This window comes from Streptopelia decaocto, assembly GCF_964273445.1.
Source record: "Streptopelia decaocto genome assembly, chromosome: Z".
NCBI classification, from domain to species: Eukaryota; Metazoa; Chordata; class Aves; order Columbiformes; family Columbidae; genus Streptopelia; species Streptopelia decaocto.
Genome location: NC_138657.1, coordinates 31,281,884 through 31,295,887, shown reverse-complemented (window position 1 = coordinate 31,295,887; position 14,004 = coordinate 31,281,884). Strand labels below are relative to the sequence as shown.

General features: G+C 35.7%; 1 protein-coding gene across 3 annotated transcripts in view; it reads left to right on the top strand.

Annotated features, from left to right (window-relative positions):
* Positions 1-14,004, top strand: part of FANCC (FA complementation group C) — an 83,375-nt gene that overhangs the window by 10,971 nt on the left and 58,400 nt on the right. For all 3 annotated transcript variants that reach the window (XM_082075736.1, XM_082075734.1, XM_082075735.1), the window contains exons 2-4: positions 4,562-4,735; positions 6,327-6,411; positions 11,765-11,859. In XM_082075736.1, coding sequence (XP_081931862.1) covers positions 4,571-4,735; positions 6,327-6,411; positions 11,765-11,859 — 345 coding nt within the window. In that variant the 5' untranslated portion in view covers positions 4,562-4,570. The remainder of the gene's footprint in view (positions 1-4,561; positions 4,736-6,326; positions 6,412-11,764; positions 11,860-14,004) is intronic.

Genomic DNA, 14,004 nt, shown 5'->3' with positions numbered 1-14,004 from the left:
AGCAACGGCATATTCCGTTTTTATTATATCTGAGTCCCAAGTTCAGAATTTGTAATAGTGAAGAAGTTACTTTGCTTTCACTTCGTTTTCTCTTTTTATAGTTTTATTTAAAAACATTTTATACATACAGTTTTAGAGATTAAAAACAAACTTCCATTTTCTACTACTTCACATGCTGAATGCATGAATAATTCATTTTGAGAGTATAGATAAGGAGATGGTTGTGAGAAGTTTTCTGAAGACTTTGCTGGTGTCTCTTCTACCCTTGCAAATATTTTGCTGTCTGTCACAGAGGAATAGCATTCATATGTCTTGGTGTGGAAGAAGACTGTGCCAATGTGGTATTTGCACGCGTGTGTTAAGGAGGATGTAGGAGTAACTCATGCACGAAGTGGAGTGCCCTGGTATACTACAGGGCTTTGCGTTTAGAGCTGTTAACAAAAGTTACGGACTAAAGTCTTACATTTCAGACACTAATCCAGATAGCTCACTTGTCAGAATAAAGCTAATCCATTCCTTGTTAGAAATGCTGCCTTCAGCTTCCGAGAGATACAACAAGAACCATCATGCCTGAGCTCCACAGGGTTCCCTGTGATTGAAAATACAAGACCAGGAGGGTTTGACTGGGGGTTCTGAAAGAGGAGGACTAAACACTACTCCTCCCCTTCTTTCTAGAAGTAAAGGGAGTTTAAGGCGATTCACAGTAAATCCAGCTTCCGAATTTCTCATGTTGTGGGGTAAACAGTCGTAAACGAGATCCAGTTTTTGATCTTTGGCAGCTGAAATAAAAACATCCCAACTTACTGAAGAGAGTGGAAATGAACCTGAAAGAGACTTTAGGGTATATTGACAGTATGACAAGTCAAATTATTAATCAAGTCTTTATTATCTATGATATTTGCTGGTCTTTTTATTGTTCCATATCTTGCTGGGATCTGAATGTTTAAATTACACTTATTTAACTGATAGTTTTATATTTTTCTTTTTAATAAACGGTATGTCCTGTGCCAGTTTTAGAGATGAATTTTTTTTTTTTTCCAGTAATGTTGAAGTGAAGAGTAAGGTTTATTAATAAAATTGCTCTTTTGGGGACTAGATGCTATAGTTAAAATAAAGAATGAAATTACTATTTCATTGGAGGCTTCTAAAGAAAGCAAGCACATGAGTACAGCTTAAAAATCATGCTATTGCAAATAGGACAAGTGCTTGGGACAATTATTTTTGTTTGTTTGTTTTCTTTTAGTGTGGCATAAGCAGTGTTGTGATGCAGCAGAATATTAGTGCATATTAAATTAAGTGTGTTCTTGATCAAGGATGAACTGAAGCACATACTAGATGCTAAACAAGAGCAAATGGTCAACACAGCAACTCTTGGAAATGTCACTTTAATATACTCTTCTGTAGATCTCAGGATAAGTTTTGTAAGAATGTGAATTGATTGCATCCCAAAAAAGATAACGGAAATGTTTTTAGCACTTACAGAATTTTAGTGATGATAATTCTTGAAAATCTGCATTCAGTTCCTAACGGTTGCTGTAAGGAATTCTGCTACCTTTGAACTGGCAAGAGTGGTTCTTGTATAAAGCTTTACAGATGTGTTCAACCTTTCTTCCTCCCCCAAAAAAAGAGTGCAAACAAAGATTGTTCTTCATGTCACTATTAATGGTTTATTTAATTTTTTTTTTTCAGTGTATGTACCACAGTTTATTACAGATATATACCTGTTTTCTTAGTCATATAGATCACTTGCTCCTTATTTCTGACATTATAGTATTTTGAGCAGTTTTAGAAAACTATTTGCACATAAAAATACATTTATTTGTCCCTTAATCCGCTTTAGAAGTGGGATGGAAAACCGACTCCATCATTTTTGCCCATAAACTTGTCCGTGAATGAGCATTAGATGGCTGCTAAAATTTCTGAACTCTCTTTTAGAAACAGAACTCTGTTTCTGTTTCATCAGAAAATGATGTGAACGGAGCAAGTTCAGGACTGATCCTTCTGAAGATAGACTCAATTCCAGAATGTATAGTTGGGTTTTTTTGGTGCAAGTTCATTCGTACAACAAGACAACTGTGGAAAATACACTGCATTTCAGTATATTCAATATTTTTAATAGCACTGAGCACAGAACAACTTTGTTTTCCTGGTGAAGGAAAGGTGTGTTGGTGGGGCAGTTCTTTGCTTATATCCAAGATACTCAGGGCAGGTATCTTAAGGGAATTAGCTATGGCAACCTGTAAAAAATGCACACTTGCAGTTAGCAGTGTATAGGATAGATACTTTCAAGATTTGTGCTTATGTTCTCCTTTTTGAGGTTGTTTTTTTGTTGTTTGTATTTAAAAAAGAATGTACATCTGAGTCTTTGACAGGTTTTACCTATAAGGCAATGGGCCATTTAAGGAGTTGCTAAGGAGTTTCTCTGGACCAGCAATCCAGTTTATTTACCTGTAATTAAGAAAGGAGATAAAACACCTTTCTTATTGCGAAGCTGGGATTTCAGACTTTTGGTTAAAGAGCATCCTCACCTGTGATGTCTGTGCCATTATGCGTTCTGAAGTATTAGTATATTGATCCCGATACCTGGGATCGGAGATAAGACTGCTTGATTTGCTTACCCCAGACCCCCTGTTGATTCATAATCCACTCATGTGACTGTCCCCAAAGTGCTGGAGTGTTTGTTGTTCTGTATTTTTGTTTGTTTGTTTATGTGTTGTTTGTATGTTTGTTTGTTTTTTCCCTTCTACATTTTTTCCCATTTTCTTGGCATTTTAGGAGCCATTTTGTTAGGGGACTCATTTTTCAGTTATTCAGAAGGATTAATCTTAGCTGGGAACATCAAATGGGCTCATTAATTCACTCAAATGTGTGAATTCAGTTCCTGGCTTTAATTTGTTCTTAAAGTCTTTGTTATATCCCTGGGATGATAAGAGTGTTTGGTGGGTAGTTTCTGCTGGGTATTTAACCTACGTCACTTTGTCGAGTTATGGTGATGAAGTCCCATAGCCGGTTTTTGATACTCATAGAAGATCAGTAAGATCTTGGCACTGCACAGGTCCGCTAAGAGTTCTGCTGACAGCAAGAGTTACAGGTAGAAAAGGGGTGTAATAAAGAACACAAAAGCATTGTCTTTGCTTGCATTACTTTGAACATGTTTAGGACAAATATACGTGGAACTCTGGCAAGCCAGCAGCTTTACCTTAATTTTTTTTTTTTGCCGGACAGGACCAAAAGTCAAATCATAGCTGTGATTCACTATGGGGTATTTATTTACTTATTACTCATAGAAATGAAACAAGTTTATTAATGATCTTCAGATTTGTATCTGGCTTAGATTAGCATGTTATGTAAGTGATATGATTGTACGGGTTAGCTTGTATGAAGCAAGCTTCACTTGCAGGGCTGCTGCTCCAGCTCATGTGTGTTTTTTTGGTCTGTAGCTCCATGTCTGTAGCTTAGGAAGGTAAGTATTCACTGATGTCTGTTGAATCTATGAGTGTCTGAATTTGTCTCCAAGCAGGCAACAGTTCATTTCTGAAAACTGCCACCACATTTGTGTTAATTTACGGTTGTCTTTACAGTCCTGACAGAAAGAACAATGATTGAATGGCTGAAAGCTCATTTGCTCTTTCAGCCTATGAGGTGTTTCTTTCTGAGGTTGGTGTAGTGCCTGCTGTGCTATTCTCTGTGCTTCTGCCAATGAAAAATACAATAGCAAAGCAGAAAAAAAGTTATGGTTTGGGTTTTTTGTTTGGTTGGGTTTTTTTTTTTTTGGTTGGGTTGGGATTGTGTGTGTGTGTGTGTGTGTCTTTTACTGGTGCAATTTGGTCAGATGTTAATATTATGACTTGACAATAATGCTCATCTCTCAAAGACCCACTTTTTACAGTGAAGTACACCATTGGATGTAGATTATATATGATACAGCTTTTATTCAGAACGGAGTTATATGTAAAACTGCATGTGGTCAGATTTTTTTCCCTGTCCTTTGCATAATAATAAAAACAAAACCAGAGCTGCAATACTGAAGTTATTAGTTTCCTTTAAGGAGAATACTCTGTTTGCACTTAAAACTAATGATCAATTACAAATGTAGAACTTAACAACAAGCAAAGGACCTCTTACTCCTTTTGTTTTAATTGAGCCTTATTTTAATGCTTTCATTTATCTTGAAATGGGCATTTTCAGTTTTTTATCATGCAAAACATTCTGAATAAATGCACACTCACATTATTCAAATATTCATTGAGTGAAATATTTGTGATGACAAATTCAAATAATAAAAGCCTGAGACACAGCTGGGTGGTACATTCTAATGTAATTTACCAATTACTGTGCCCGCTTTGCTACTTTGTCACAATGGGATTATTATTTTACCCTCTTACTACTACAAAGAAAATTGCCACCCTTACGAGATGTAAATACAAAGACAAACTCCACACCTCCTTTCACATGTGAGCACAAAAAAGTTAGCAGGAATCTGTCTTCTCCTTTTCATTCTTGGTCTGAAGGCGCTGTTTAGTGTTGCCTGATGTGGAGTTACAACCTCTTTTTTTTTCAGGATTGTGGAATGGCGCAGGACACTACAGTGCCCAAACTGAACTTTGAATATTGGTTGGATAAAGCTATTGAATGGGGTCAGGCCACCACACTGGAATCCCAGAAGGATGTGTGCCTTCACTTGCCCCAGCTCCAGGAGTTTCTGCATCAGGTTTATGAAACTTTAAAGCACATGGTAAGTGACTTTAAAAGGAAGAGCGATCTGTTTTGGAGATGCACTCAGAAACAATCTGCACCATGTTTAGACAAGAACAGAAGCTAACAGTAGCAAAGAGGTTTGTGCTGTTGACCTGATGTATTGGCTGGATCAGAGAGGCAAATTGGGGGAACAGTCACAGGTAATGCAAACAGGAGTGCGCTTCCTGTTTCCCTGATTTATTGTGAAAGGCGCTTTTTCTTGATTGGTTGTTGTCATGTGAGATTTCCTAGCCAGTGCTCTAACCTCTTTAAAAAACTCTTTAAAATAAACAAGAATTTCATTCTGGTTGTCAGGTCATAAATTGGATTATTTAAAGGCCGTAACATGCAAAACTGTAACTGATCCTTTAAATCTTAGAGGGTCTGCTGACACTTTAACCCCGGTGTTGTGGCACAGGTAGTGAATTCTAGCAGCATGGTCAGATCATTGGCTCATGCTGCTGGCTGTTCTGTTTAGTAATTTACTTGTTGTCTGCACTCACTAGAGTAAGTTTAGTTGTTTATGTGTTTAATTATGTACATGTTTTTCTGAGCATGGCTTTTTCAGTTTTTGTATTCAGCGTAATTAGCTGTAGAAATATTGCATTATGGCAGGAGGCTGACATCTTATGGACAACTTATTGTAAAATATTCTTATCTGAAGATGGCAGAGTGTTTTGTTTGTTTGTTTTCTGAACTGAATGTAACTTTTAAATAAAATATATTTGGGGAGCCATGTATTTTCTTATATTTATATATCTTAAGAGGGATGAAAAAAAAAAAGTGTATTTTTAATGTTGCTACTTCAAGTAATCTGAGGCTTGGCCTGAAATGGGCCTTGTGAATATGGCCCCAGAAAGTCTAGGGCTAGCCCCAAACGTGAGACAAATGTAAGGAATTTATTGCAGCAGCAGGAGATGGTTATCGTTCCTGCTGCTTACATGGTATCTCAGCACAGCACCACTTTTAAAAGCCTTCATTTATTAGATAGTAAAGCTACAAAAATGGAAAAATAAGACTGATTACACAGGATTGTATATAAACTACATTGTGTCCTACTTTTATAGTGAAGCTGCTTTCTATTTGGTTAAAATTTAAATTGCAGCTTGTTACTGGCTAGTCATGACATAAGTTAATTTAAAGAAAGCAAGTGAAAGTAACAGAAGTATACTTAGATTTATGCCATAATAAGTATTTATTTCTTGAGAAACTCTGTGAGAAAGTATATTAACACAGTGAAGATCAACAAAAATATAGTTTATTTGTGCTTTCATTATAATGAAATCTTGGTTACTAATACTGTTTTCTGATTGCTGGATGTGAGGCAAATGAACAAATTTTCTACCATAATTAAGTGTCAGGTGAGGAAATTACTTAAGCTTTAAGTTATTTGAATGATGATATAATAGCCAGTTTCAGGAAGATCTGCTTTTATTACATACTTGTAGGTGTCTTGCTTCCAGAGCATTTCAAAGCAAAACCATTGGAATTGTAATGCGCAACAACATGTATTATTAACAGTTCTCGTAACCTACTTCTGATGTGCAGTATATTTATTATCTTTTTTGTTTGTTTTTATGTTTTAACAGGATTCAATTACAGCAATCCAGCAATTCCCTCTAATTGGCCAGCTTCTAGGAAGGCTTTGTTGGAATCCTTTTGTTATAGGATATGGTAGGAACATCTAATGATATTTCTCTAGCAGTTCCATAAACTTTATTCTATGGGAATTGGGAAGATACAACTTCGTCTGTACTTCAATTTTTTCAATAAAAACATAGAATTTTTTTTTACTTAAGTAAGATGAAAAGGTAAGCCAAGTTACCTTAAGTATGTGGCACTGAGAAATCTTAAATTTACTTTTGGAGCTAATTAATTTCATGGCTTAGTTATAGAATCTCGACTTGGGAGCAGTAGATTTTAAACCCAGAGAGTGTTCATGTGTTTAATGATTTCCATTTTTATTATTTTCTTTCTGTATTAATTAATTTTTTCTAGTTACTCAAAATGTAAATAATCTAGCGTTTCAGATTACTTTAAACAGAAGTTTCTTCTAGTTATACATCAGAATATCCTATTATATACGCTCATATAGAAGAATTCATTTTTCTGATACTTCTTTTTGTTTATTAGTGTGAAGTGCTACTAAGTTATGGTTGTGTTTGTTTTTATTGAGTTTATTCTGAATGTGCATTTTCTCTGTCTTGAAAACTAGTGAAAATGCAGATAGAATCAAAAGCAAAACATTGAAGTGATGACATGGGAAAAAAACATGAAAAACCAGAAGCCTCTTACTGGTAGTGTATATGTGTGTAGGTGAGAATAAAGAAAATAAATTGGGGACAGGAAAACAGCTGGGAGGTAGGTGAGACTACCTGTGCTACCTCATGAGCAGTTCCAGTACATTTTTCTGGAACTGATATGTTGATATGTTGATAAATAACTCAGGATCTGCTTTTAAGCAGAAAACTAATTCTGAGTTTCTATGTGAGCTCCTTAAAATAATATTTTTCCAGTCTTCTGATAATACTACAACTCAAAATAAAAGTCATATTTTGTCTCTTCTGTTTTATGCTTTCGTTTGGGAAAATACAGGAAAGCACTATTTTTGTGTTGAGCTGGAAGGGCTTATTAAGTCAAGCACAGCATTAGGCTGAAGTGATCGCATCTTCTAGTTTGGCTTCATCTTCTAGTCAGCTCCAAGCATGGCAGAATGAACTTGCCTGCAGAACATGTAGTAGATGTGTATTATATCAGCAATTCCCCTCTGAAAGGAAAATTTGGGAAGGAATCATAGATTTAAACATAGATCAGTTTTGCGGTGCAGCAAATGTGTGCTTTTTTGTGGCACCTTTTGAGAAAGGCCTTTTCATACTTTATAGACTTATTTTTACAATGCACATGTTCCCAGTTTTTGAGATAGTTGATAATAACTGTTGATGTTTACAGTTACACAAGTGCTTTTCTTCTAAGTTTTTGTTTGGAATATACAAGTCCTTAGACTGTCAGTATTTCTGAGCTGACAATATATTGTGGTATAGAAAGTAACTTCATCTATATTTTTCATCAAAGTTGAAAGCCATCTGTTTCTGCTTTTGACTCCTTTTCATAGCAATCCCAGCAATACATTCTTGGTTTCCCCTACTTTTTTCCCCTCAGCATTTTCTAAAGCAAGAAAAGAAGTATTTCTGCAAGTTGTTCATTACCTCTGAAGGCTGCAAGAGAGTGAAGTTTTACTACAGGGTGGTTTGGTTTTTGTATCAAAATATCAGCAAGCCAATTCAGAGAACTTCACTTGCTCAAAATGCTATCCTTCACTTCAAAGCTTAAAGATGAGTCAAGGAGATTTTCTGACATCAATAGACCTGAAGTTATCTACTTATGCATTCCCACCACTTCCTTTTTTCTCAGCCACCTGAGTGCTCTTTGGACTGTTGGCATTTTAGATTCAGCAGATTTTCATTTTGTTTGGCACTAGTTCTGAAGATATTCTTTAAGATAGTGTTGGCTATAGCAGATGCTGACTCTCAAGTGGGTTTCATGTAATTTCTCATTTGGATAAATAGCTCATTCAGGTATGTGTCTGAGACCAGGCCACCCTCACAGTAGAAGGAGCTGATTTTGTTCAATTCAGTCTTGCATACTAATAAATGGAGGAGGAAAAACACTATACTTCTGCATCATGTCCAAACCACAATACCTATCACCTTCGATGAATGTCTGTTGGTGCTGGAAGCTGACATGGCTGACCACTCAGTGCAGGAAGTGTGGTCTCCAAGGGAAAATAATCTCCTCATAAACACTCCTGGGCGGGAGGTGACCAAGTTAGTCTTATTTAGAATGCTAATGGGAAGGAAGCACGACCAAAGAAAATCTCATGGCTGTACTTGTGGTCCTAAACCACAAGGGGTACATGAGGAATTCAGCCTTGGTAAGGAATTCCAATGTTTTTTTTGTGGGTTGGGGGATTATCTTCTCGGTAGGACCCTCCTGGTTTGAGTTTTGAGTGCAAATGTCTTGAATCCTAAACTAATACTATAAATGCTGGGGAATTTCTTGGTGGCTCTGTATGTCAGTGTATGTGTGTGAGCATGCATGCTTACGTATTTCCACAGAAAGTTCAGTTTAGCTAATCAACATTTTCTGATATACTTCAATAAAATTTTACAACAAGCTCTAAAAAGAATATTTCTGGATGTAAGATTAGGGTTTTCTTATTGGTTCCTTGCATCTGGCCCCATTCATGACAGGCTATTTATAAACTAACTGTATCATGTGATAATTGAGACCACACTGTGTTGTAAGAAAAACATTGGATTTTTTTTTTTTTTTTGATGTGAGACTGACAGAGAAGAAGTGCAATCTGATTCATCATAAAGGTTTGGGCTTTTATTTGTTTGTTTTTCTTTTTTTAAATGAAACAGCTTCCACGCTGCCTTAAATTTCCTACAGAAAATTTTCATTTCTTTAGGTGGAGTTACAACATTAACCTACTTAAGAAGTCCACTGCATAACTGGTTACCTTTTTTTGGATATAATTTCCAATTTCAGGTTACTAATTTTGTTCCTCTGGAGGTATTTAGTATTTATTTGGGTAGTGAGCATTCCTTCATGCCATAATAAGATCAGTGGCTTCGTCCGTATCCCGGTAGTGGTTTTCAGTGCATACCATGATGGTATGTTTTCCATGGGGATCACAGTTACTAGAGAAATGGAAGGAAAAAACCCATCAGTAAGATTTCTGTGGCTCTCTGTATTTGATCTTTTGATGTGGTTATCTTTTGCAGCTGCCATAATTACTCTAAGATCTGTCTCCCCTTATTCTTAATCTTCTGATCTTTCATCCCCAGTTCCAAAACAGTTGTGAAAAGAAAGCAGTGAACCTGAGAGTGGCCCTCAGTGGCCCTTACTTCAGCAAGAGGACTGTATAGTCCCTTTTCCTTCTTTTCACAGATCTACGGGAGGCTTCTTCTGTTTTGGTTGTAATTTCGACTGGGAGAATTGTGAAGTTGTACAAATCTCTTGGGTTTTTTTTTTTTTGGAACTGTTGGCATAACTCTAGCACCAATACAAATTGTTACATACAGTTACATACATTTTTTTGGCTCTTTCCTTTGTTTCTTTAGGTCAAAAGAAAACATAACTTAAATAAAATTACTTAATGGCATACAGTAGATGTGCTGTATAAATAGGATGAGTCAAAAGAAGGAACACTTGAATTATGTATTCTTTGTTCAGGATAGGCAATTTGGATGTGATTTTCCATCCCCCCACCCCCATCTCTTTCTGTGTAGTCTGGCTTTTTAAAAATACAATTAATATAATTGAAAATTATCTCAAAAGCCAGACTTTATAAAGAGATAATATCTTCGTACTAGTAATAAATAGTGTTGAAAATCTCAATCTTCCAAGAAGAAAATGGTTCTCAATTAGTCATTTAAAGACATAAAACAGTATTTGTTTATTTTTCCTCCCATGTAATTTCATGTCAGAGTTTAGGTGAAATAGTTTTTGGAGGAGATAGAGTTGCCTCAGTGCTGATGTCTGAATGCTAGCTGAATATAGTTACAATCAAAGTATAAGGATACTTTGAATTACGGCTGAGCAGTATGCAAGATGTCTCCTTGAACTTCAGTCAAGGAGCAACAACCTAGGAAACTATTAACCTTGTAAAAATCCATATTAAAAAATCTCCAAACACACAATAGGAAAATATCCCAAACTGTAGTTAGTTAAATGTGTATGTTTGAGAAACTGTTTCTGTGCAGAGATGTTAGCCAGTGGGAGGCCAGCAATGGCCTACAGGCTTGTTGGACATTTATTGATGAATACTGGTTTAAATCAGTATTAACTTTTCTGATTACCTGGTGAAAATAAAGGCATTACTTAACAGAGCTTTTATTTTTAATTTAGGCTTTGCCAACAAAACACTTCTAAATAATACTGTTTATTACATCCTGGATAACGAATACACAGAAAACAAAAGAAATCGCGTGTTGAGCTCGGTAATCAAACTGTATCCTAATATAATTTCTAAACCTCATGTTGTATTACTTGTTTGTATTACTTTAACCAACAATAAATTGCTTGCTGAGTGAATATTGTATCAAAACTGCAGTACTACATCCAATTTTTATAACTTTTATTACAATCATGGAGTTTTATTCTGGGATGAAATTCATTGTAGAGACTCTTAGTATCTGCCAACGGACTTTTTTTTTAAAAAAAAAGCCTATTGAAAATAGTTGTGGGAAATAATAATGAGTTAAATGGCTCTCGAACTGCTTACTCCAAATAATCAGCTCCTATATGATAATATCTGTGCAGCTGAGCAGTGATAGCGTTGCTCAGTATAGTAGGATTTTAAAGGCAGCAGCTCATTTCCAACAGTGGGTTAGAACTAAGTAAGACCTGATCTGCTCCTGAACAGAAAATTGGAACATGATTTTTTTCCATCAGCATTTAGCTATTCTGCTCTCTGCAGAAATGTAAGTTTCCTGAAGCATGGAGAATCTTAATATATTCTTACAGAAAACTTGATGTTGTGCAATTTTTTTAATGAACAGTTTCATACTTCAAAAACGTAACTTTTTCAGAAGTGGGCATTTTTCAGTTGTGCAAGCATTGGACACAATAACTATTTTACTACTGTTGGTTACTGTTTATTAATAATGATATTATTTAGATACTGAATTGAAAGTTCCTTGATGATAGCTTCAAGTACTATGTACATGTATCACTAGGTCATGTGTGTTTCTTAAGACCATGTAAGTATTGTATAGATTTTGAGCTCTTTGATAAATTGCAATTTGATAAATTAAATTGGTATTAAAGGAAATGATCACACAAGAACTACATATGAATAACATTAGATGTGTGGTGTGAATCTGGTAGAATAGAAGCATTATGAGTTGAGACTGATATTTAGGGCTTTGGTTTCGTGGATGGATAGGGATTGTTGTGTGTAATTCTGTGTTTTCATTTTTTTTTTCCTCTAACTGTATCCTGTTTGCTTTTTTCCCTGCAGATGAAAGCCAGAAGACTCTGATGTGGTGCTTATGTTGTCTATACAGCAGTGAACCACAGAACCCTGTGGAATTGAAGGCGAACAGCTGGATACGGGTAAGTGAATTAATCCTTCCCAGGACTGCTTTGAATTAAACAGATTATTTTAAAGTGCTACATCTATGGCATAGAGACACTGTCATTTAAGAAACTGCTCCAAACACAAGTTGCATACATATTGTGTTGACGTGTATATCACTCTAATTATAACACAGTCAGTGCTACTCTGTCATTTTCAATATCAAAAAGACGTGGCATTTTAAAGTAGGTAGTTTTGATGGCTTTTAACCTAGTAGATTCACCAGCTCTAGTAACTGTTAATAGTGAGCAATGACCACAAATCAGAAGGGAAACAAGTGATATTAAAAAAAAAAGAACCATTAATGAGGATAAAATAAATAACCTGGAGAGATGCCATAGTTTGTTCTGAAAACAGCTTAAATTTGCTCATTAATTTTATTCTTTTTCATTTTTTTTAATCTCTTGCCTATGAAGATTTTAATTGTATCCAAACTTTCTTCAAAGGGAGAGGGGAGGGGTAGTGCTGGTGTGTGGATTTATATTTAGAGACGTAAGGAATAATGAATCCTTAACTTTAATCCCAAATTTAGGGTTTTACATGGCACATGTGTTCGTATTTTATATATTTCCACACTGAACTAGCAAAGCACATCAGTATGTAAATAACTTGCGGCACATCGACACTTAATGCTTTACATTGCTGGATAGCAATTTCAGGGTGCAGTGTTGTTGATTTTACATCCTTGCATTCTCTATGGGTCTGTATCAAAATATGCTTAAAAATATTAATAAGATTGTTAATGTGCGTTTTTTTAATTTCTTATAGTCCTCGTAACTGGTGAGCGTGTAGCAGCCTGATCATTATTTATGTACATGTTGCTAAAGCTGAAGGTACTTCTAGGCTTCTCAAAGTAGTTAATTTCTTACTTATTGGTTGACTTTGTGCATGTCCGTTTATGCAGGTATGCTTGTAATACTAGGATGTACAAATTATTATGAATAGGTAATGATATTGCAGATGTTTATATTGTTAAATAACTGTATTTAACATATTTGTGTAGTATTGTTGATTTAGGTGCAGTAATTCTCAGCAGTAAGTTCTCACACACTTTCAGATGACCTTGGGTGCCTGTATGTACCTATTTGGTGGGTGGTACCACACGCCATGAAATTTTCAACAACTTAATACTAAGTAAAATCAGCCTTTTTTTCTTCCTGCCTTTAACTTTTTCCAAGAGGCTTTTCCTGAGGCTTGTATACTTGAAATTCACAGTGTGGCAATTCTTGAATGCCAAAGTAGAGTGATGCAAAAAAAAATTCCACCTTTTCTGATGTAGTCTTGCTGGTTGAAACCTCTGCAGTAGTTTGAACTTACCTCAGCCTTTTTGTAATATTATGGGAGCTCTTTACAGCAGCAATACACAGTCGCACACTATGGAAAAGATGGCTAAAAATCTAAAATATATGGTTGAAACAGATTCTTGGGGTGGAGAAGAAGGTAGTTTTGTGACTACATGATGTAAAGAATTGAAATCCAGAAAATAATTCTAAATAATGCTCTGAAATTTGAATACTACTTGAAAGGTTTTTAATATAATGGAAAACTTGCCTGTACTTTGAATGAAGTGTTACCTTATCTAAGGTATTTAAGCTCTCCCTAGAGGGTATGGATGGAAAGCCATCCATGACCACACAGAACAGGACTCTGTGTCGGGTCCATACACACTGGCACAGGAGCCATGGAAAAGGATTTATGTCCAGGAACTGCTGGTCAGCTTCTGGAGAAGTGACCTTCATGGCAGCCTTGTGCTTTGGCCCTGCAGCTGAGAGTTAATTCCATCTCCTCCATTTAATTCTTCAGCATATGCTGAGGAGGTAGGCTCAGTTTTTAAAAAGGTAAAGTAGTTCACTGCGTAAGCCAGCATACATCAGATAAATCGGCACCTCTGTGTGTACATTTAGTTGATGATAGAACAAAGAAAATTTAAAAAAGCAAAGCAAACCAATCAAACAACCAAACAAAAAACCTCACCCAAACAACAAAAAAATGACGAGGAGTGTGTAATGGAGATAAACAGTTAATAGTAAGTGGGTAAAGTTGCCTAATTTTAACAAGAACAATTTTTTTAAAGATTGCTTCCTTGTTTTGTGGGTTTTAAATGTGGCATTCATGAAAGATTT